Source organism: Benincasa hispida, chromosome 11, assembly GCF_009727055.1.
Source record: "Benincasa hispida cultivar B227 chromosome 11, ASM972705v1, whole genome shotgun sequence".
Lineage (NCBI taxonomy): Eukaryota > Viridiplantae > Streptophyta > Magnoliopsida > Cucurbitales > Cucurbitaceae > Benincasa > Benincasa hispida.
Genome location: NC_052359.1, coordinates 28,480,264 through 28,505,569, shown reverse-complemented (window position 1 = coordinate 28,505,569; position 25,306 = coordinate 28,480,264). Strand labels below are relative to the sequence as shown.

The window sequence follows — 25,306 nt, the reverse complement described above, 5'->3', positions numbered from 1 at the left end:
ATGTGTGGCTGCTTTAGCGACAGCCAAGCCATCGTCTCCCTGCATTCACCAAAAACCGTACGAAAATCAGAGAGAAGAAGCAGAGAGAATAACTGTGTAAGCCGAGAAGCTGAGACGGAGCAATTGGTGGTGGAGCTTAATCAGAGAAAATTTCCCTTACTATGTGAATCGCAGGGACCGGAATGAATCCTTTTGCAAAGTGAAAGTCTCTGTTGTCATGGAGATCTTTTCTTCAACTTGAATTCATGGAGGTGATTGGATCAGTGAAACTGTTTTCATCGTCACCGGCGAACACGGTTTCAGGCTTGAGTTACTCTCCCTCATCTTATTCTTCTTCCTTTTCTCCCAAGAAGAAGAAGAAGAAGAAGAAGCTGCTTGTAGTGTCGAAGAGCAAAAGGCAGCCTCAAACTTCATCGGTGATTATGCTTCAAACTACTTCGTTTTTAATGCTCAATTTTGTTTTAGAAGTAGCTTGCTAGGTCTTCTGCCATGCCGGGTCAGAGAGATGTCCTCTTTCTGTAGTCTGTACATGCTTTATTTACTTGGTTATGATGTGCAGTCTAAGTTTCTCATATCATTACTTATTGTTAATCACAATGTTCCGCCATTTTTGTGGATAGCCTCTGCTAGTAATGCGTGAAAATTCGATTATGTTATGGGATAGATGAATAATTTTGTGCAAAACCTAACTGGCTTTCTGGCTGCAGGGTGCTTCTGATCCTCCTCCGAGAATTACGTCAAATCTGAAGCAGAATTTGCAGTTTCTGAAATTATGGAAGGTATGTTATTTGGTTCTGCTGCAACCTTTTCAGCAAATTCGGATATCTATGATGCCTCTCATATTACAAAGACTCGTAGGAGTTTCAAAAGAGGAAATCTGGCGCACCTAAGCCTGCTACTAGTTACCGGAAGAAGAAGGTAGAGAAGGAGGACCTCCCAGGAGATACGGAGCTTTATCGTGATCCCACATTGGCTCTTTACTAGTACATCTCTGATTGACAAACTAGTTTTTATAACATTTTGTCTTTCAACCATGACATAACCCAAAAGTTGCTGGGAGAAATACTGCTCTTAATGCCTTATATTTTCCTGACAGTACAAACCAGGGCATAGACAACGCAGTCCCTGTCTTGCTGGTTGATGGTTATAATGTGTGTGGCTACTGGGTGAAACTGAAGAAACATTTTATGAATGGGAGACTTGACGTAGCTCGCCAAAAGCTAATTGATGAGCTTATTACGTTCAGTATGCTGAGAGGTTTGCAGTTTGCCCCTTCTTTAACGTCTAAAAAACGAGGCCTGAACCTTTGGGTTATAGACTTGTAGGTTAATAGTTTAGATTTTCCTTGATGCTCAGCAATTTTTATGGGAACTTGATTTTTAGTTGCCATTGTCCCTGATTACATACTTACAACATTTACAGAGGTCAAAGTCGTAGTTGTATTTGATGCGATGCTGTCTGGACTCCCAACACACAAGGAAAACTTTGCTGGGTACTTCTTATGATCTAAAATGTAGCCTCGTTAATCTATATAATCTTCAGTTTGCTGCTAATCTTTTGCCGCTGCTAGTAGACATGCATTTGGGATTAGGGGTTCCCATGGTTGCTATTTGCATACTTAATGACCGTGGAAATGAATAAATTTGAAGATGCAGAACAAGTGGGAGATGATGAATTAGTGGCATAAGAAAAAAGGGATTTGTATGGATGATATGTTTCGTGTAGATGGTTGATGAAACATAACCCAGCTTTTCTGCAGCATTAGAAACAGCCTTTGACCAATTTCAGCTAGAACTTTGAAGAAAGGGTGAAATAGCCCCTTATCTTCTTGCTTAGGTCATTTTTCCTTAAAAGTTTCAATGCACACGATGACACAAGATGGTTCATATTTATTTAGTAAGTTAAGGGTAAATATATTTAGATGGTTTCAGACAAATTAGAATTCAATGCCTTAAAAAGATGACTTAAAAAAGGATGATTTGTGGCTTGAAGTTTTCATTACTCTTTTCAGTTCTGAGCTGGAAGTTTAAACAAGAAACACTTTCAGTTTAAGACTTCAGACCTCTTGGTGACCAAGAGGATGAGGATATAGCATACGCACACCAAGAGCTATGAAAATTTTCTTTCTTTTTCTCATCTGGTTCCTTGTATGGTGGGGGATGGTAAGGAAATGTTTTTCTAGTGTTGAGTTTTTGGCAAAATATTAGTCGTTTGTCCCACATTGGAAAAATTAAAAAGAAAGTGATGAGCTCCTACCACTATAAAAGGAGCCCATGCCTCTAGATTCAAGTCATCCCAGTTAGAAACACTTTAAGCTCGAGTGTACTAACTTTAGTTAAATTCCCTTTATGTATTCTCTAGTTTGAGAGTGGTAAAAGGGTGTGAGTAGTATATAAGCTTTGAGAGAGTGTTTTTGTAATTGGGTTCGGGAGATAAAGTTATTTTGTGTGATTGTAACAATTTTTCACATAGTAGATTTTTTCTGGTCCATGGTTTTTCCCCGAGTTAGGAGTTTTTCATGTAAATTCTTGGGTTCTCAATTTTTATTGCTTTCTTTTAATTTCTATCATTTTTCGGCTCTTTCCTACAGTAGAAGTGGGAGGTTTTTCTCAACAAGTGGTATCAAAGCTTTAGGTTCGTAGTTTCTTGAATTTCCGAGTATGCTTTGTGGTTGCAACATTGTCTGAACTTCCACATCAGAAAAGAATTCTTGAAACAGGGTGTGGTATTTGTGAATAATGCGAGTTGTTTACTATTTTCTGTTTTGCTAGGAAGTGAAGCAGATATGTCAAACTTTATGAGTCCAGTAAAATTTGATGTGGAGAAATTTGATGGAATACTTCAACTTGTGGCAAATGCAAGTCAAAGATGTGTTAATACAATCAGGGTTACACAAGTGCAAGTTAAGCGGTGGTGGTGTTCTAGTGCAATTCCAGAGTGATTCCAGCAGAGGTTCAAGGAATAGAGTCTTTCGAGCAGAAGATAGGCTATTGAGAATACGGATATTCTGAGCACATGAAAAACAGAGTAGGTTTGTCAAAAAGCTCTGAGTCAGATGCTAACGTTGTCTCCATTTTCACGGAAGATGGCATTCTCTTCCATTGAAGTAAGACAATATTCATCTTCGTGGTATGTTCGCTTTACCATGATAGAGGTTGTGATGTTAACAGTTCCACAAGTTTGCACATGGGCATTGACTTGGCGGTTATGCAAGGTGTGTGGTAGAAGTTATGTCGATGCTAAGGACTTCCAGGTGAGCCAAGTTGGTGGAAGTTGCACCATAAATATCAACAAGGTTTACGGCATGTGACGAAAAAGGAAAGTTTTGAGAGGTGGTATTCCAAGTGGTCTACTTTTCATGGTGGAGTAGATTATAGTTCTCTAACTTGAGAATTATAATTGTCAGTGAAGACAATAGATGTTGCAGAAGCTATGGATTCTTCAAATATTGTGCTAAGGTGGAATTTGTTGTGTTTTTGGCAATATATATTTTTTTTAGAAGGAAACACCACTTTTCATTGATGAAATAAAAAGAGACTAATACTCGAATTACAAGAAACTACTAAAAATAAGAACTAGGGATCAACAGATGCACTTGGCTATCTCAACTAGGTTGACACACCCATAGCATCCTCATCATACCCCAAAACGAACATTTCGAATCCAATAGAAACCATATGTCTAAAAATACTATTACTGAAGTGAGTTTTTGGCAATATATTAGAAGTACAGTTTGTCCCATATTGGAAAAATTGAAGAAGTGATGAGCTTCTACCATTATAAAAGGAGCCTATGCCTCTAGTTTGAAGTCATCTCAGTTAGAAACACTTAAAGCTTGAGTGTGCTAACTTTAGTTAAATTCTTTTTATGTATTCTCTAGTTTGAGAGTGGGAAAAATGTGTGAGTAATATAAAATTTTTGAGAGTTCTTGAAATTGAGATTGAGAGAGAATTATTCTATGTGATTGTAGCAATTTTTCACAAGGTGGATTTATTTTTGTCTGTGGTTTTTCTCCGAATTGGGAGTTTTCCATGTAAATTCTTGTGTTTTTAGTTTTTATTGTGTTCTTCTAATTTATCTATTATTTTTCTGCTATTTTCTATGGTAGAAGTGGGAGGTGTTTTCCACATTGGTTAAATAAGGGAATGATCATGGGTTTATAAGAGAGGACAACTATCTCTAATGGTATGCTGCCTTTTGTGGTGGAATCAAAAGCAAAATCATGAGAGTTTATGCCCAAAGTGGACAGTATCATATCATTGTGGAGATATCTGGTGGTCTGTGGTCTCTAACAAGTGGTATCAGAGCGTTAGATTTGTAGTTTCTTGAATTTCTAAGTATGCTTTGTGGTTGTCGCAGAGCCCGACGTTCCACATTAGAAAAGAATTCTTGAAACGGGCTACGGTATTGTGAATAGTGTTGGTTGTTCACTATTTGTTGTTTTGCTAGGAAGAGAACCAGATATGTCAAGTTTTACGAGTTCAGTAAAGTTTGATGTGGAGAAATTTGATGGAAGGATCAACTTCGGCTTGTAGCAAGTGTAAGTCAACGATGTGCTGATACAAGCTGGGTTACACAAGGCCTTGAAGGGAAGACCAAATAGTGGTACTTCTAAAGAGTGGAACGGTGATGGTGGTCCAAAAGAGTCCAACAGCGACTCCAGTAAAGGTTCTAAGAAGTCTAGTAAGAGCGATGAAGACTAGGAGGAAATAGATTTGAGAGCTGGAAGTGCAACTAGGTTAAATTTGACTAAAAATGTTCTAGCAAATGTGCATGAAATTTTGATAGCCAAAGGGTTTTAGGAGAAGCATGAAGCAATGTTTAGGCACAAAGTATCTCAAATCGGTTGTACCTGAAGGAGCAGTTTCACACATTATGAATAGTGGAAGTCTTGGATCATTTAGGTATTCTCTATGACATTGTTTCTAAGCTGCAAGTGATAAGAGTGAATATAGAAAATGAAGATAAGACGCTTACACTCAACTGGTCATTTCTCATTCTTACGAACACATGAAGCCAATCTTGATGTACGGGAAGAAAACTTTAGATTTTGCTGAGGTGGTTGGTAAACTTTTGTCCGAGGAAAGAAGACTAAAGCGTGAGAGGCATATTTCACAAGAGGATTTAGTACTGGTAGCTAGCAAGTGAAGAAGAAGAAAGAGTTCGTGGAAAAAAGGTTTGGTGGGAATGTGGACAATCTGAACACATGAAAAAGGATTGTCTTAACAGAGCAAGTTTGTCAAAAAGCTTCAAGTCGGATGCAAACGTTGTCTCCATCATCACGACAGATGACAATTTCTTCCATTGAAGCAAGACAATATTCATCCTCGTGGTATGTTCGCTTTACCATGATAGAGGATGTGATATTAGCGGTTCCACAAATTAGTGCATGGGCATTGACTTGGCGATCATGCAAGGTGTGTGGTGGAAGTTATGTTAATGGCTGAAGGACTTCCAGGTGAGCCAAGTAGGTGGAAGTTGCACCATAAATATCAACAACGTTTTTCGGCATGTGACGAAAAAGGAAAATCTTGGGAGGTGGTATTCAAGGTGGTCTATTTTTCATGGTGGAGTAGGTTATAGTTCTCTAACTTGAGAATTATGATTGTCGGTGAAGACAATAGATGTAATAGAAGATGTAGATTCTTTAAATATCTTGCCAAGGTTGAATTTTTTAGGATTTTGACGAGTTATTAGAACTGAAGAATCCCACATTGGTTAAATTGAAGAATGGGGATGGGCTCCAAGCCTATAAAAGGTGTTGATGCCCATGGTTTTTAGTCGTCCCAGTTAGACACACTTTAAGCTTAGTGTGCTAACTCTAATTAAATTTCTTTTGTATTCTTTAGTTTGAGAGTGGGAAAAAGGTGTGAGTAGTAAAAATATTTGAGAGAGTGCTATTGTAATTGGGGTCGGGAGAGAGAATTATTCTGCGTGATTGTAACAATTTTTCTCATAGTGAATTTTTTCTGGTCCGTGGTTTTTTTCTGAGTTGGGAGTTTTCCATGTAAATTATTGTGGTCTCAGTTTTTATTGTTTTCTTTTAATTTCTCTATTATTTTTCTGTTTTTTCCTACGGTAGAAGTGGAAGGTTTTTCCTAACAAGTGGTATCAGAGCCATGCCCCTGACTTAACCATGCTGGTAGAATCCTCAAGTGCCAAACGAAGATGTATGGAGCCTCGAAAGTAGTCATAGTGTGATCCGTGGTTGAACTCTACTAGATAGGCAGGGTGTTTCCGTGAAGAGGAGTAAGCCTAGATAAAAGTTAGACAGATGGAGGACTATTTGAGGGGGAGGCTATGTGGTACTTTGTTCAAGGGAAGGATTGTCGGGAATGCGATCAACATCCCACATTGGTTAAATAAGAGGATGATTATGAGTTTATAAGGGAAGACAACTATCTCCAATGGTATGGGGCCTTTTGGGGAGAAACAAAAAATAATGCCATGAGGATTTATGCCCGAAGTGGATAATCTTATACCATTGTGGAGATAATTGAAAGAATATCAACAGCTCACTAGGATCACCTCCAAAACAATCAACCAACAATAGACCATAAAATTTTGGGAGACTAAAAACAAATAACGCACACGAAGTATACATGGAAAACCCTTTTGATGTGAAAGAAAAATGAAAATATCACCTTATTTTACCGATTCTGTTCAGCAATGACTACGGACAAACCAGAGCTCACACATTTTTCCCACTTTCAAACTAAAAAATACAAAAGGAATTTAATTAGAGTTAGCACACTATGCTTAAAGTATTTCTAGCTGGGACAAATGAAAACCAAGGGCATGGACTCCTTTTATAGGCTTGGAACCTATCCCCATTCTTCAATTTAACTGACGTGGGATTCTTCAATTCCAATAACTTACCCAACTCTCAACAAATTCCATCTTGGCAAGATATTTAAAGAATCCACATCTTCTGCTATATCCATTGTCTTTACCAACGATCATAATTCTCAAGTTAGGGAATTATAACCTACCCTATCATAAAAAGTAGGCCACTTGGAATACCACCTCCCAAGATTTTTTTTTCGTCGCATTTTGATAAACCTTGCTAATATTTATGGTGCAACTTTCACTTATTTGGCTCACTTGGAAGTCCTTCAACCATCGACATAACTTCTACCACACACCTTACATAAACGCCGAGTCAATGTCTGTGCGCAAATTTGTGGAACTGCTAACATCACATCCTCTATCATAGTAAAGTGCACATACCACAAGGATGAATATTGCTTTGCTTCAATGGAAGAAATTGTCTTCTGTGACGATGGAGACAATATTAGCATCTGACTTAGAGCTTTTTGACAAATCTGCTCTACTAGGACTTTTCATGTGTCCAAATTGTCCACATTCCTAACAAACCTTTTTTTTATAGGAACTCTTTCTTTTTCCACTTGCTAGCTACTAGTACCGAATCCTCTTGTGAAATATGTCCCTTACCCTTCAGTCTTCTTTCTTCTGACAAAAGTTCACCAGTAGTCTCAACAAAATCTAAAGTTTCCTTCTTGTACATCAAGATTGGTTTCATATGTTCATAAGAACGAGGAAGTGACCAGATGAGTCTGAGTGTCTTATCTTCATCAAATCTTCACTCCTTTCACCTCTAGCTCAGAAGCGATGCCATTAAAAATACCTAAATGATCTGAGATTTTTGTACCTTCGACCACTCGCAACGTGTGGAATTGCTCCTTCAGGTACAATTGATTTGAGATACTCTATGCCCAATATATTGCTTCAAGCTTCCCCTAAAGCCTTTTGGCTATCAATTCCATGTACATTTGCTAGAACATTTTTAGCCAAATTTAACCTGATTGCACTTGTAGTTCTCAAATCAATTTCCTCTAAATCTTCATCACTCATGCTAGACTTCTTAGAACCTTTACTGGAATCGCGACTGAACTTTTTTGGACCACCATTACCGCTTAACTCTTTAGAAGTACCACTATATGGTCTTCCATTCAAGGCCTTGTGTAACCTAGCTTGTATGAGTACATCATTGACTTGCACTTGCCACAAGCCGGACTTGATCCTTCTATCAAATTTCTCTACATCAAACTTTACTGAATTCATAAAGCTTGACATATCTGCTTCTCTTCCTAGCAAAACAACAAATAATGAACAACCAACACGGTTCACAATACTGCAACTTGTTTCAAGAATTCTTTTTTGACATGTAATGTTAGACACTGCTGCAACCACAGAGCATACCTAGAAATTCAAGGAACTATGAATTTAACGCTCTGATACCATTTGTTGGGAAAAACCTTCCACTCCTATGGAAGGAAAGAGTAGAAAAATAGCAGAGAAATTAAAAGAAAGCAATAAAAACTTTGAACATAAGAATTTACATCGAAAACTCTTAACTCGTAGAAAAACCACGGACCAAAAAAAATCCACAATCTAGAAAATTGTCACAATCACATAGAGGTTCAAAAAACTCGATAACCTGACCAATCTGGACTACCAAATCCAAACGGTAAAGGTTGGATCAGGTTATAATTTTTGAAAAATTGAAAATCGGGTTGGTTTTTGGGCTCACCATTTTCCTGTCTAGGTTGACCCAACTCGATCCAAACATTAATAATAATAATAATAATAATAATAATAATAATAATAATAATAATTTTTTATAATTTATTAAAAACATACACACACATGTACATACATGTATATTACCAACTTTAGGGCTTCACTAAGCACCGCTAGCTCTTAAACGCCCATCTACCTCTCGTTTGATTCTCTGTGTCCTCTTCCCAATCTCAGTTCATTTCCCTCTCAATCTCTCATCAAGTCTCATTTTCCTCTCAAACTCTCTCAGACTCTTGGTGATGCATCGATTTCCTTCTCAATCTCTATCGATCTCCATCTCAATCTCTCACGGTCTCACAGTAGCTGCAAATTTACATGCAACCGTTGAGAAGTAAGCACTGAACATCCTTTATTGTCGGGCTTCACTAAGCACCGCCTAGTCCTCAAACACCCATCTCCCTCTCGTTTGATTCTCTACGTCTCCCTCCCAATCTCAGTTCGTTTCCCTCTCAATCTCTCATCAAGTCTCGTCTCCCTCTCAAACTCTCTCAGACTCTTGGTGATGCGTTGATTGCCTTCTCAATCTTTGTCGATCTCCTTTTTAATCTTTCACAGTCTCATAGTAGTTGCAAGTATACATGCAACCATTGAGAAGTAAGCACTGAACATCCTTTATTACCTTTAAGCTTTTCAATCACCATCCTCCTTTCTGCCTCTTAATATGTCAGATTCTTTCTCGTTGACTCTACTATTTGATCCTTGCTTAGTATGATTTTGATTAACCGGTACTAATGGGGATGGATTTAAGTTTCGATGTTTCTATCGATTCTTTGGGTTTAGCTTCTCTGCATGGAAAGTATTTTTGTGTACGAATTTATATATTTACCCTGAGGAAATTTAATAATCTTGGACTTCTTCTTTTTCTTTCTTTTTTCCAACTCATATACATCATGTTTTAATTAGTGATTTATTACTTCAATTTCCAAGTTTTGGAGAAATTAAAGATGTAATTTTAAGCTCTAATTGTTTTCCGTTCTTCTCTCCATCAGTAGTTCATCATGATCTTTAAGAAGAAGGGAAAAAAAAATCACAACCCAGTGACCCAACCCGAGAATATTTGGGTTGGGTTGGGTTGAGTTAGCCCCTTGTACAGAACCGACAAGGTTAGAAGTTTGACCAACTCGAATCTTTGGGTTGGCCCAAAAAGACCCCTAACCCTAACCAACCCAACCTGTGTACACCCCTACAATCACACAAAATTAGAATAATTCTCTCCTGACCCCAATTACAATAGCACTCTCTCAAAGCTTTTGACTACTCTCACCTTTTTCCCACTCTCGAACTAGAGAATACAAAAGTCATTTAATTAAAAATTAGCACATTAAGCTTAAAGTGTTTCTAAGTGGGATGACTGAAAACTAAAGGCATGGACTCCTTTTATAGACTTGGAACTCATCCCTATTTTTCAATTTAACCGATGTGGGATTCTTCAATTCTAATAACTTGCCAAAATCCCAACCGATCAATGGGTGGGGGATAGTCCTCTTTGCTCTACCTTTTCTCATCTTTATCATTTGTCTTCCTTCAAAAATCAGTCAGTCTCTGATCTCTTGATATGGTCTGGGAACTCTGTGTCTTTTTCTTTTAGGTTTCGTAGTCATTTGTCCAATAGGGAAACGATGGAGGTGGCCTTTCATCTTTCTTTATTGGATGAGTGCACTTTTGGAGTTGGGAGGAGAGAGATTTGTGTTTGGAGTCCTAATCCTAGTGAAGGATTCTCATGTAAATCCTTCTTCAGGTTGTTGGATCCCTCCCCTGGTAGGGGATCAGCTTTTAATGTGGTTTGGAGGATTAATATACCTAAGAAAATCAGGTTCTTCACTTGGCAAGTTTTGCTCGGTCCGGTAAACACTTTAGTCAGGCTTGCTAGGAAGATGACTTCGCTAATGGGGCCTTTCTACTATATTCTTATCAGAAGGTGGTAGAAGACCTAGATCATCTTCTTTGGAATTGTCAGTATGCAAGGGCGGTGTGGAGGTGCTTTCATGGAAATTCCTCCTCCATCCGTTTTTTAGAGAGAAAAGCCATTTTTTGTGGTTTGCAAGGGTGTGTACAATGTTGAGATATTTAGGGGGAGAGGAATAATCTAAGAAGCACAAATACGGATACAAGACACAGATATGACACAACACTGACATGGCGATACGTCATTTTTTTAAAATTTTGGACACGGACACGCCAATAACACATTTATTAAAACATATATTTTTAACATATATATCATTTTTAAACCAGAAGGAAACTTAAAGTTAATGAGTTTATTTATTTCTATGCTTAAAAAATTAATTCGATATGTTGCTCTCAAATTTTATTATTTTTGTCATATCTGTTGACTTAGTATATGTAAGAAGAGTTTGATGCATGTCTTCCAAATGTTGGTCCTATTTTGGCTTTGTACAACTAGTGTCTAACATATCTATTGCAGTTGCACTAACGAGTTTTGATATGTGTCCAACAAGGGTCAGAATGTCGGAGTGTCCGACACACGCTAGCTAAATTAAAGTGTCCCTGTTTTTTAGGGAACAATAGAGTGTTCAAAGGTAGGGATAGGGACTCTTGTGAGGTGTGGTACCTAGTGAGGTTTCATGTGTCGCTTTGGGTTTCGGTATCAAAGTTTTTTTTTGTAATTATTCCTTGGTAACATTTTACTTAGTTGGAATCCCTTCCTTTCGAAGGTGTGTTTTGGTGGGCTTGTTTTTTTTGTATGTCCTTGTATTTATATTCTTTTATTTTTTTTCCCAATGAAAATTGTTAGATTCTATCATTTTTTTTTTCCTGGGATGTAATAATATTCATGGTCTCATATCAATGGGGCCTGAAGTCTTTCTGAGGAACTTCTTGATGGGCATTTCCAGTTTCCTGTCGGGGCAAGTCCCACTGAGGGCTCATCTAATGGTGTCCAGAACCATGGAAACTTTCAACGCATAAAAAAAATGTATTTTCAAACTTTTATTTTTACATCATATTATGAAAAAGTTTCAGTGTTTTTCTTGCTGATTGTTTTGAGTTTGATATTTCAAATTTGCTTAATTTAAAAGAATATAGAATTTTCCTTTTTTATATTTAATAAAAAAAATAATACTCTGAGGGTGTCCTTTGATGTGTGCTGAATATGTTTACCCTTGGAAAATAAGCATTTATCATAAGAATTGAATTATGCTATACCTCATGTTATGTAAGGTCTCTTTTATGTCCAGCTCACTCTTTCAGACCTTTATTGTTTGACGTGGCTTGTTACTCTGCAGTCTGCATACTTAGCAGTCAAATCAGTTCAATAGAAAATTAATAAATTTTCACTTAAGGCTTTTAAAATGGTAGAATTGTTCTTGCAGAATCGATGTGGTTTATTCAGGTGAGTCGTGTGCAGATACATGGATTGAAACAGAGGTAAGATTAGGCTTCATGAATAAGATCTTGTAACACTGGTAAAAATCAATAGAATAAAATGTACTTCTCTATGCACGTGTCTCTGCTAGACTTATAAGTAAAGCACATGTCCAAATAAAAAATGAATCAGCTAGAAGCATTTTGCTGGGAAGCAAGGGTTGCAGAGATATCATTCTTGTCAAGAAAACTTATGGATGCGGATTTCAATTTGTAATATATATAGATGTTTGCCGGTCCTTCACTTTTGGCAATGTCAGATTATTGATTCCATGGTATCACTTTTTCATTTGGAACGCAATGTGAATGAAAAACAACTTGTATCAATTTATTATTAAGTCACGTCTATGATTTGCTGTTAGCTTGTTGCTTTACTACTGTTTTGGTTCTTGAACTTTATCTGTACTACATGCTTGATTTCGTTGATCTTAAATTTTGAAACTCCTGTGATTTTCCTTATAAATCTACATCTCTTTGGAGTTGCAGGTTGTAGCCCTGAAGGAGGATGGATGCCCCAAAGTTTGGGTAGTGACTTCTGATGTCTGTCAGCAGCATGCAGCCCATGGAGCAGTATGATCTCCTCATTGTTTGGGCCTCACTGTATTATGCATTAACTTTTGCAGATATGGTCAGAGTATATTATTTTTATCTTTAATCTTCTAATGAAATTGATTCATGACATGGAAGAATTTGTGGTCTGATCCTTTAAGGATTTCTCCTCTGCGGTTACTTAGATTGTTATCTTTGGGTATTTGTTAATTTTTATATTTATTTTGTTTTTATTCGCACGAGATTGTTTTCTTAAGTGAATTTCTGATTTAGAAGTTTTAGTTGTTGCTCTAATGTAAACCATCAAGGATTGTCCTTATCCGAAAGTGAGAGATAGAATGAATAAATAAAGGCTAGGAAAAAAAAATATCTTTTTGGTCCCTAGATTTTGGGTATAGTTTCTATTTGGTCCCTAAGTCTTCAAATGTTATACATTTGGTCCTTATTGTATTTTGTTTCAATTTAGTCCCTAAGTTTCAAAGTGTTATAATTTTACTATTGAGATTTGAGTTTTGTATCAATTTGGTCCTTGGGTTTCAAGATTTTACATTTTTAACCTCAATTTTTCATTAAATATTTCTTTCACTCATTGTGGTCAATTTCTATTAATTAATTAAAAATAATTATGAAATGAAATTTTGAATTTGATTTTAAAAATGAAAAAAAAAATAGTGAAACTTAATTAATTATAATTCTTTTAATGATTTTCAATTTATTAACATAAATTAATACTAAAGACAGAAAATAAGTATTTAGTGAATAATCGAAGTTAAAAGTGTAAATCTTGAAACATAGGGACCAAATTGAAACAAAATTCAAATTTCAAGGACAAAATTGTAATATTTTGAAACTTAGAGACTAAATTGAAATCAAACTCAAAACTTAAGAACTAAATGTGTAATATTTTGAAATTTAGAGATTAAATAAAAACTAAATCCAAAACTTGGGGACAAAAATGTACATTTTCCTAAAGGCTATTATTGATTTGTCTCGTGGTCTAAAGTGGCATGCTCTAAATTTGGATGACCTTGAGGGCATTGATCCAACCATGCTAGTCACCTAGTTGAGATATTAATTAAACATTCTCATAATTTTTTGGGCACCCATCATAAGTTTGTCTGACACTCATGGTTATTAGTATTACATTGCTGCTCCAGTATTGGAACGGAGTATATTGCTTCACTATGCTTTCTTTTCAGCTATATGGTTTTGATTTACTCCTGTATTTCAAGTTTAGTTTGTTTTTTGTTTTTTTTAATCATCTTTATTATTTTTAATTTTTTTCCTTTAAAGTGTTTAGTTGGGATGGTTAAATCATGTAAGTTTGCATATATAACTTTTGGTTGTTTCGACCAATATTTTATGGCTGAAAAGGCTGTATTCTGTTACTTAATTTTCAGGGAGCCTTTATTTGGAGTTGCAAGGCATTAGTTTCTGAGGTGAGAAAAGTCTAATTTTATTTGGTGCATAATGATAACATGGTAAAAAAACATATGTTCTTATTCCCATGTAAACGTTGATTCTAGGACACCACCGTCTTTAGTTAAGTATATTATAGACATTATGCTTCAATATATATATTTTTTTGTTCTTGTTTTCTCTATTCAGATGAAATGAATTTATAATTCACTTTGTTATTTTTTATGCCATTTTATCCTTTCTTTTCTATTACGGATTAGTGACCTGAATTCACATACACATGTGAATTCTCAATCTATCTCTATGGAAAGAGAAGAGTTCTATTTCTTAAGTTGCAATTCTCTCAATGAGGGGCACAAAAGAAGAAAGAACAAGGGATAACCCAAGATGAAGCCCTCGATAATAAAAGAGGCTTGGAACTCCTAATTTTTTTTTTTTTTTTTAAAATTTTGACCAATGGTAAATAGATTGTCCAACATTGTTGTTAACATGAGGCGCACTGCAAGTGATGGTTCACGCCTAAAAGGTGTGCCCAAAGGTTTGGACTCAACCTGTTCTCCTTGCAATATTGTAACGAGGCTGACCTTACCTAGTTGACATTTAGGTCATACATAATTTTTTGTATATTTGTTTAATGGTGGACAATGTTTTAAATACCTATATTTGGATTGTTGTATGAACATCTACTATAGAGCTTCACGTGGAATAGACTACATTTCATTCTGGAACAGCCTACCTTTATTATTCTTTACTTGTTATGTTCGATGGTAAATGAATTCTTTACCAATTATCTCTTCTCAAGAATCTGGCTCACGAGTTATTTGTGCAATTATGTGGCAAACTTACTTTTAATTCATTCTATCTGGTTAAAAGTTGATAAAAATAAAAATAGAAGAAGAGAAACACAAGACTGATTTACGTGGAAAACCCTAGATCAGGGAGAAAAAAAACCACGATTGAATCTTATTATTAAGTTACACTGAAATACAGAAAGACTGCTCAAATAAATAGACAGATAGGAAGCCCTAGGCCCATAAGTAAATTACAAATAAACCCCTAGGGCAAACAAACCCTTTTTCGACACTCCCCCTCAAGTTGGGGCGTAAATATCGATCAGACTCAACTTGCTGACATAGTAATCAAAACTCTGTCTTAACAGCCCCTTTGTAAGGACATCTGCAATCTGCTGATTTGAAGGGATGTAGGGAATACATATGCTCCCATTGTCCAATCTTTCTTTAATGAAATGTCTGTCAATCTCGACGTGTTTGGTCCTATCATGCTGGACTGGATTGTTGGCAATACTTATTGCTGCTTTATTGTCGCAAAACAACTTCATTGGAAGCTCACCGTCTTGTCGAAGATCTGTTAATACTTTCTTCAACCAGATCTCTTCACATATCCCCAAACACATGACCCTGTATTCGGCTTTTGCACTACTCCTGGCAACCACTCCCTGTTTCTTACTTCTCCAAGTGACCAGATTGCCTCAGACAAACGTACAATATCCAGACATAGACTTTCTATCAACAGCAGATCCAGCCCAGTCCGAATCTGTATATGCTTCTATACCACGTTTACTAGACTTCCTGAACAGAAGACCTTTATCAGGAGTGCCCTTTAAATACCGTGAGATGCGTTCAACTGCTGTCATATGTTCTTCATAGGGAGCTTGCATGAACTGACTAACAACACTCATGGCATATGATATATCAGGTATCGTGTGAGATAAATATATCAACTTCCCGACTAATCGCTGATATCTTTCTTTGCTAACGGAGCTCCATTATTAACATTACTCAGTTTGACATTATACTCTGCAGGGATGTCTACATGTTTACACCCAATCATTCCTATTTCTTTGAGGAGATCTAGAGTATACTTTCGTTGTGATACAGATATACCTTCTTTCGATTGGGCCACCTCCATCCCAAGAAAGTATCGCAATTTTCCCAGATCTTTAATTTCAAATTCTTCAGCCATCTTCGTTTTAAGTCTTATGATTTCATCAATATCATCATCCGTCAGAACAATGTTATCTACATACACAATAAGTACTGAAGTCTTTCCTGAATTCGACCTTTTTGTGAACAACGTGTGGCCTGAGTGCCCCTGATCATACCCCTGAGCTTTAACAAATGTGGTGAATCTGTCAAACCAGGCTCTTGGTGATTGTTTCAACCCATAAAGAGACTTCTTCAATCTACAAACCCGATGGTTAAACTGGTGTTCGAAGCCGGGTGGAGGGTTCATATAGACTTCTTCGAGTTCTCCATTAAGAAACGCATTCTTCACATCCAACTAGTGCAAAGGCCAATCTTTATTAATAGCAACAGATAATAGCACCCGGATCGTATTGAGTTTGGCCACAGGAGAAAATGTCTCAGAGTAATCAATACCAAAGGTCTGGGTAAAGCCTTTGGCAACCAGTCTCGCCTTATATCTGTCAATCGAGCCATCGGATTTGTACTTGACAGTAAATACCCATTTACATCCAACCGTCTTGTGCCCCTCAGGAAAAGTAACCTGTTCCTATGTTCCATTTTTCTCTAGGGCTCTTATGTCTTCCATAACTGCAGCCCTCCACTCGGGAGTTTTCATGGCAACTTGTATAGTACTTTGAACCATTACCGTATCTAGACTAGTAGTAAGAGCCTTGAACTCAGAAGATAGGTTACTATATGTCATGTAACTATGTATAGAAAACTTTGTACATGACCTAGTCCCTTTTCTCAAGGCAATTGGAAGATCAAGAGACGCATCACGGTTCTCCTCTTCTCCACGTTCCTTACTGCAGTCAGTCGTCTGATCTATGGATCTTTTGGCAGAAGGATTTCCCACACAATCACCTTCCCTTCCACTATTCTCGTTTTCTAAAGTTATTTCTTCTGTGTTGTCTTTTCCATTAGTTTCTCCATCCTCCTCAGTTCCCTCTATTTTCTCATTATCTGCATCAATCTCTACATCTCTATCCATTCTACAATTATCAGTCTCAACACAATCATCAATATCACAAACAGGGATATTCATACCTGGAACTGAGATCGAGTCAGACTCATAACTGGAGCCGGAGAGGCGACAGGCGGCACTGTTTCCTTCCTGAGATTCTTCCTGTAGTAGGTTATCTAAGGACTGAATTAGTGGGAAGAGACTAGGAAGAACAGGGTTAGGATGTTCAGGTTCAGCCGACATCTCTAGGGGGATAGAGTACGAGGACCAGTTAGTCTCTTCACCAGGACATTCCCCCTGAAGAGGACTAACGGGAAAAAACGGTTGATCCTCAAGGAAGGTGACATCCATAGACACAAAGTATTTCCGAGACGAGGGATGATAACACTTATACCCACGTTGATGGAGAGGATACCCAACAAAGATACATTTTTGGGCACGAGGAGTGAATTTTGTACGATTAGGACCATGGATATGGACAAAGACAACACACCCAAACACCCGCAGAGGTACGTCAGGAATTAACCGGGTGTTGGGATACAATTCTTTGAAACATTCAAGAGGAGTATGGTAGGACAAGACACGGGAAGGCATGCGGTTGACAAGGTGGGCTGCAGTGAGGATAGCATCACCCCACAAATAGAAAGGAAGAGAGGTAGATATCATAAGGAAACGGGCGACCTCTACCAGATGTCTATTTTTCCTCTCGGCAACTTCGTTTTGCTGGGGAGTATAGGCACACGAGCTTTGATGGATGATTCCTTTAGATACTAGGAAGTCCCGGAATAAGTTATTAATGAATTCACGCCTGTTGTCACTCCGTAAAATGGCAATTTTTGTGTTGAACTGGGTTTCGACGGTCGCATAAAATTGTTGGAAAACGGAGGACACCTCAGACTTATTGGTCAAAAGGAAGACCCAGGTCACTCTGGTGTGATTGTCAATAAAGGTGACAAATCACCGTTTGCCTGTAGAGGTAGTGGTAGGTGAGGGACCCCAGACATCACTATGGATAAGACTGAATAGTTTGGACGGCTTGTAAGGTTGAGAGTGAAACGAAACACGACTTTGTTTAGCCCGGATACACACATCACACTATAAGGATGACATATTAATATTATGAAATAAATGCGGAAAAAGGTACTTCATATATTGAAAACTGGGATGTCCCAGACGGTAATGCCATAACATAAAATCAGTTTCAACAACAGAGAAATTCAAAGAAACAAGACTAGTCCTATAACCATCCTTAAAGGAAGTTTCATCAGTCAGGAAATAGAGCCCCCTATCGTGCCGGGCAGTACCAATCGTCGTCCCCGAGCCCAGATCCTGAAACAAAACAATGTCGAGTGAGAAAACAGTCTGACAGTTCAAGTCCCTTGTAATTTTACTAACAGATAGTAAGTTATACAAAATTTTAGGAACATGCAGCACATCACGCAATATTAAACCATCAAACGGAGATAGATGTCCTTTCCCTACGACAGGGGCAAAGGAGCCATCGGCGATTCTAATTTTTTCATTGCCGGCACTCGGGTGATATGAGATAAAATGATCAGAAGACCCGGTCAGATGGTCTGTTGCTCTAGAATCCACAATCCAAGGCTGTTTACCAATTAATGCTAATAAAGCCAAAAGACTGAGTCGTACCTGAGTGTGCAATTGCACTGATCCCAACAACACTTAAGTTACTTTGACTGTCAACTTGAGGCGGAGTCAAAGTCTTGTCATTTGCCGAGTCGTTGGCCAGAGCACGTCCAGAACCAGTCTTGTCCTGTGACTGGCGTCGTTTGTAATTTTGAGGTTTCCCATGAAGCTTCCAACACTGGTCTTTCGTGTGCCATGGTTTTTTGCAGTGCTCACAGATAGGTGGAGGTTTCTTGTCACTATCTGATCCAGATGACTTGGTGGCAAAAGCTGCAGCCTCAGGAGACATAACAACTGAAATATTCATGGCCTTAGATCTGTCTTCTTCGAGGCGTATTTCAGAGCACACCTCCCTTAGTGATGGTGTAGGGCGTTGACCCAAAATCCTGTTGCAAACACCGTCATATTTTGGATTTAACCCCGCCAGAAAATCGTACACTCGATCAACTTCCTTAAGTTTGGAATACTGCGTTCCATCATATATACATCTCCAGACAATCTCACGGCATAAGTCCATTTCTTGCCATAACAAGGACAATTTGTTGAAGTATGACGTGACGTCCATAGCTCCTTGCTTACATTCATGAATTTGTTTGCGTAAGGTATATAGGTGGGATGCATTCTGCTTCTGCGAATACAACTGCTGTACTGCATCCCAGATCTCTTTGGCAGTCGCTGTATAAAGTAATGGTTTGCCAATTTGAGATTCCATGCTACTCACCAGAATTGATCGTAGCGATGAATCTTCTGCTCTCCAAAGACGCTCGTGGGGACTACCGGGTTCAGGTTTGGCTATCTCCCCAATTAGATAGCCAAATTTCTGTCTTCCTTCCAGAGCCATTCGTATAGATTAAGACCATAAAAAATAATTTTTGTCATTCAACTTTTCTCCAATTATAATCCCTGCAGAGTGTCTTATTAATCCAGATAATAAATTTGTAACAGGTAAAGAATGGAAAGAGTTTACCGGATTCTTAGAGCCTAGCTGTAAATTTGACGATTCCGGTTGAACCATTTTTGAGTTTGTACCAAGAATCGACCCAAATTCAGCGAGCTGTTGCTGGAGGAAAACAAACCTGCTTTTAATCTCATCAGAACATGCCCCGGTCAGACCGGCCGGAGAGTTCGCCGGAAAAACAACCGGACTGGCGTCACTGCAGTCAGAGAGGATCAGTCGTCCTACCCCTGGAGGTTGCTAGTCAGAAAACGCCGTCGATTGGTCACGCAACCCGGTGTGGTCGACTGCCCTAGGGTCCGAAGTCGCGGCTGGAAGTTCATCCGGAGTCGTGGCGGTTGGGAGCTCTTGTCTGGGTTGTGCGAAAACTTCTGGGAGATCGACCGGCCTGCTGTGCGCGAAGGTTCCCGGCCAATCGGTAGGTCTGATCGTCGTCAACAGATCTGAATAGTCGCCGAACACCGTCTGGGCTACGACTGGACCTGGCCGAACACCGAACAAGGCTGGATCTGTTCGCCGATCACTATCTACACTTGAGATGTCGGCTGGTCTGCGGTTGAAGGGTGGCTGGGCATCGCTCACATTTGGGCGAGACCCGATCTGTCCACCGGCACTCATTTGTTGGAGGAGGCGAGGTAAGACAGTCTCTAGGTATTGTTGGATAGCTTTCTTAATTGTGTCAGCCATCTCAAAATTTGTCGTCGAAGGAGACTCATCAATGGTGGCTAGGGTTTCGTCTCCGTGCTCTGATACCATGATAAAAATAAAAATAGAAGAAGAGAAACACAAGACTGATTTACGTGGAAAACCTTAAGCCAAGGAGAAAAAAAACCACGATTGAATCTTATTATTAAGTTATAGCTCAAATAAATAGATAGATAGTAAGCCCTAGGCCCATAAGTAAATTACAAATAAACCCCTAGGAAATTACAAATAAACCCCTAGGTCAAACAAACCCTTTTTCGACAAAAGTAAAAAAGTAGTCATTTATGGAGAGCGTTTTTGTTGTGGGAAGATAGATTTTGATTATGCACTTGTTGCTAATGAGACAATGGAGGATTATAGTGCCAATAAGAAAGGAGTGATTTTCAAAATTTGGTAAAATCCTTCATCCTTTGGAGATTGGAAAGGAGATTGTGACTCTTTCCCACCTTCAATACGCCGATGATTCTATTTTCTGTTCCTCTAGAAATGAAAGGTTATGAGGCTCAATTGTGATGAGAAAAAGATTTAGAGGTGGACAATATTGTTAGGTTGTGAAGTTGGTTCCTTTACCTTGGTCTTCCCTTGGGAGTAGTCCTAAATCCATTTCTTTTTGGAACCCAGTGTGGGAGAAAGATTAGAAAAGGTTGGCCTCATGGAAACAATACTTTTTCTCCAAAGTTGGTAGATTGATTTTGGTTCGCTCACGTGGTATCCTTATTTATTACTTTTTCCTTTTTAGAGCTCCAAGGGAGGTATGTAAGAGTATTAAGAAGCTTATGCATAATTTCCTTGGGCAAGGGTTAGATGATGGAAAAGAGTCACACTTGGTTAGATGGGAGGCCATTGAGAGGTTAGTTTCCTTGGGGGTTAGAAGTTAGCAATGTAAGGATTTGTAATGAAGCTCTGTTAGCCAAATGGCTATGCCGTTTCTCCCTTGAGCCCAACTCTTTATGGCATAGGATCATTGCTTATAGTTCGGTCCTCACCCTTTTGAATGGATGTTGCTTGGGGTTAAAGACACTTGCCTGAATTTATGGAAGGATATTTCTAAGGAGCTCTCTTCTTTCTCTCCTTTGACTCATTTTGTGGTGGGGGAGGGGAAGGATATTGTACTTTTGTCAAGATCAGTGGATGGAAGATAGACCCCTTGCCTAGTTTTTCTGGATGGAAGATAGTCCCCTTGCTTAGTTTTTCCACGTCTCTTTCATTTGTCGTCCTTTAAAAATTGTATGTTGTCCAACTTTTTAGTTTGGTAGGGGAGTTCCATTTTCTTTTTGTTCGGGTTTTGCCGTTTTTTGTTCAGTAAGGAAGCAACGGTGGAGGCCTCTCCTTTGTCCATGCTTGAGGTATTTGTTTTTAGACTTGGGCAACGGGATATTTGTGTGTGGGGTCCCAACCCATTGAAGGTATTCTCGTGCAAATCCTTCTTTTGTAGTTTGTTGGACCCTTCTCGCTCAGGTGAGTTGGTTTTTTCTGGTCTCTGGAGGATTAAGTTCCTAGGAAAATTAAGTTATATACTTGGAAAGTTTTACATGGAAGAGCAAACACTATGAATCGGGCTTGTGTGGAAGTTGCCCTTGTTGGTTGGCCCATTTTGTTGCAATCTCTATTGGCAGAGGAGGAAGACCTGGATCACATTCTTTGGAGATTTGAGTTCGTGAGAACTTTGTGGAATTGTTTCTTTCAAATGTTTGGTTTCTCGCTAGCTTCGCACAGGATACTTGTTATATGCTTGGGGGAGTTCCTCCTTCATTTGCTTTGGTTGGAGAAGGGTTGCTTTCTATGGGTTGCTAGGGGGTGTGCTTTATTACGGAATCTTTGGGAGTAGGTGAAATAGTGTTTAAAGGGTTGGAGGATGATCCCAATGATGTGTGGTCCCTCGTTAGATTTAATGTTTTCCTCTAGCTTTCGATTTCGAAGATCTTTTGTAATTACTTTGTAGGCACTATTTTGTGTAGCTCGAGTCTCTTCCTTTAGTTGGGCTCCCTTTTTGTAGGCTTGGTTTTTTTGTATCTTCCTATATTCTTTCATTTTTTTTAAAGAAGTTATATAAAGAGAGAATACATATAAAAACTAGGCTTTCAGTTTTTGCACAATGAGAAGATGTGGATGGCTTTACTTTTTTCTGAATGAACACGGTAATACTAGTGATATATGGCACCTTATAGTTTACATTTTATTTATGTGAGTGTAGATTAAAGCATCAAAAAAGGAGGTTGAAATGATGTTGCAAGAACACAGGTATGACTCCTCCAGATGCAAATTTTGCGTATTTATGCAGATAGATTATAATAGGTTAGTGTCAACCCATAAAATCTGCTCCAGTTTCTAATTTGGTGTCTAAAGTTCAAAAGTAGAGTACAATAGTTGGTGTTGACCCCTAAAATCTCCAATTTTATATTTGGTCTCTGAAGTTTTAAAATTTGATACTAGCCCCTCAAGTTTGAATCAATTTTATAGTTTTTATAAGATGAAAACCTAGTGGACATTCTATAAATCACTAGCATAGAAATGAGGAAAGAAAAGGTTTACGTGTGTCCAATCGTTAGAGAAGCAAGAAAGAAATTTGAAGATTTATGAGATGATTAAGATGGTAGATATCCGACTACTAGAAAATGAGTGGTCACCTTTTGACTACATAACTCATTAAAACTTTAGTGATTAAACTAGCACTTTTTGATTTTCATTGACCAATGAAACAAGGTACCAAAACTATATTTTAACCAATATGATACAAATTTATATTTCTATATCTACTGTGAGATGCTTTTGAGTGTTGCCTTTTCAATTCTCTGTATTTCTCTCGAGTTAGTGATCTTTCTTCTTACATCCGATAAATTATCTTATATTATTTCCATCCCCCAAGTGGCAAAAGCCCTACTTTCCCATCCTGCAAGATGAACCATTGTCTTACTGGATCATTTAAATTGCATAAGATTGCCTTGGACCTTATGCATAACAAACCTTTAAAATTTCCCCTACCCTCTAATTCGAGGGATCAACAATACTGTGTTATTGTATGATAGCGTAAAATTGACCTCACTTCAACTCATTTACAGACTTGGAATGTATTCTGCATTCTTTAGCAAATCGTTCAATAAGAAGAGTGGTAGCAACTACTGTAAATCTCCTGCTTTCTTTCTTTCTTTATTATATTTTTTTTCAGATCAACATCTTTCCAAGGGAAACTGTTAAAGCATAATCTTGATTCAGAAGTCGTCAATGCTCTCAATGACCTGAAAAGGAAGCTCAACGAAAGCGAACCAAAGTAGATGGGAAGTTTGTTTGTACAAATACCCTTTTTTTTCTAACTCCATTATTTCTTCATTAATTTAAACCGAATCTCATGTTCATAGGCATGTCAGTCTGTTCCAAGCTGATTAATAGAAGACAAAATCACATTGTTTCTCTTTTGTATACATATCCTCTAGACTTCTGACAGAAAATAACCTCAAGGTTTATTGATATGGCCTATGGGGATGAAGTTCTAGGCTCCCCTAGCCTTTCTGAATTCCAGATGTAGGGTCTCTATGTTCCAACAGTGAAGAGAAGCATAATATTTGTGCATGACATGGTTTGGTATATTTAAATTATAGGAGATTGCATGCGAGAAGGAAATAGAAGAAGAGAAGCCAGTTTTCTCATTTGTCAGCATTACCGTTTGTAGAATAGCTTTTTAGTTCAACATTGGCCCATTTTTATTAAATGAAATAGAGCTACCACCACCGCATTTGAAAGTCATGAGTTAATAGGGGAGTACTGGTCATTTTAGTGGTCGGGTTTATAATGTAAGGATCGATCTTGTGCAGAAAATTTCTCAGAGAATGGTGTGAGTTTTTGCTGTATTATATAGGTGTTTTGGTTATAATTGTTGAAGATCCCACACCAATCTATGTAATTTTGATTGTCTAATGATTTTAAAGATGATTTAGGAGATGACCGACTTTGACTCATAGAGAAGTTTGGGATTGGGAAGCTTGGGTTTGTGCAACCTATGAACTTTGATTTGTGTAACTTAGCCATGTTCTATGGATCTTATGATTTATGAAAATTCAATGTCTAATACAAAATGTAGGTTTCGAATGCTCGAGTTTATGTAACTAACAAATTCATAATCTGGAATAAAGAAATCCACAAGACTTAACTTAGAGTTCTCCAATGCAAAACATCATTACATCACATAGAAGATTACTCTTCTAACTCAAAAAATCCAAATCTCCGAGTCGAAATTGAGTGATTACGATAGATAAGGTTCAAGAAAAAGACAAAATAAAATGGAAAATCATAAGGTATGAAGAGAAAGAAAGAAAGAAAGAAACAAAAACAGAGAAAAGCGAATCACATGAACAAACTTGTAACTTGTTTGTTTATAATGAAAATGTGGGATTTTATGAAAGTCAATGAGTGGCAGAAAACAAAAAAAAAATGTACAGAATCAATCACGGGAAGCCTGCTTCACCTCCCCCACCATTACAACACAGCATATGAAAGAAAGAGAAAGCTACATATTACATAACAAACAATCATAACACAGAGCAAAATAATGGGGGAAAAAAAAAAGAAGGGAAAAGATTTTGGATTGGTTAGTGGTGGTTGAAGTGTGTTTGTGTTTGTAAGAAGAACCAAACATTTAATGTAAAAGTCAGAAGGTCAACCCATTGTCAGAGTCATGGTCGTGGTCAGACTCAGACAGTCAATATCCCTTCATCTTCTTTATTTTTAAACCTCTCTCCTCTATTGTTTCATTAATTTCCACCGCCGCCGGTGGACCCTCCCTTCCTCCGGCCGAGGTGGGGGCGGTGGTACAACACTTGGACAAAGTTTTATTTTCTAACTTTTTCAAGATACAAATTGGAAAATAAGTCGCAAAATCTTATCGTTGGATCCCGTCATCGATTAAATTACAAGCTTGAATATTATTCTATAATTATTTGGTTTTTGAATATTAAGTTGTTTTCTACTATTACACGTCCTTTACAATGATTTTTATTTTTCTTAGCTAAATGTTTGTTTCTAAACCAAATTCTAGAAATTGACATAAGTTATTTATTTGCTGATTTTTTTTTTTTTTTTTTTAAAAAAGTCCATTTGATT

General features: G+C 37.8%; 1 protein-coding gene across 1 annotated transcript; it reads left to right on the top strand.

Annotated features, from left to right (window-relative positions):
* Positions 1–2: 2 nt before the first annotated feature.
* Positions 3–23,779, top strand: LOC120090531 (uncharacterized protein YacP). Its single transcript, XM_039048255.1, has 10 exons — positions 3–416; positions 708–779; positions 859–983; positions 1,097–1,257; positions 1,423–1,492; positions 11,937–11,991; positions 12,475–12,558; positions 13,938–13,976; positions 22,407–22,453; positions 23,379–23,779. The coding sequence occupies exons 1-10, from the start codon at positions 246–248 to the stop codon at positions 23,482–23,484; spliced, it is 930 nt and encodes a 309-aa protein (XP_038904183.1). The 5' UTR covers positions 3–245; the 3' UTR covers positions 23,485–23,779.
* Positions 23,780–25,306: the final 1,527 nt, after the last annotated feature.

Coding starts and splice junctions, on each gene's coding strand:
- LOC120090531 (XM_039048255.1), top strand. CDS start 246: ATGGAGGTGATTGGATCAGTGAAACTGTTTTCATCGTCACCGGCGAAC. Junction 780..858: donor AGTTTCTGAAATTATGGAAG/GTATGTTATTTG, acceptor AAAGACTCGTAG/GAGTTTCAAAAGAGGAAATC. Junction 1,493..11,936: donor CACAAGGAAAACTTTGCTGG/GTACTTCTTATG, acceptor TTGTTCTTGCAG/AATCGATGTGGTTTATTCAG.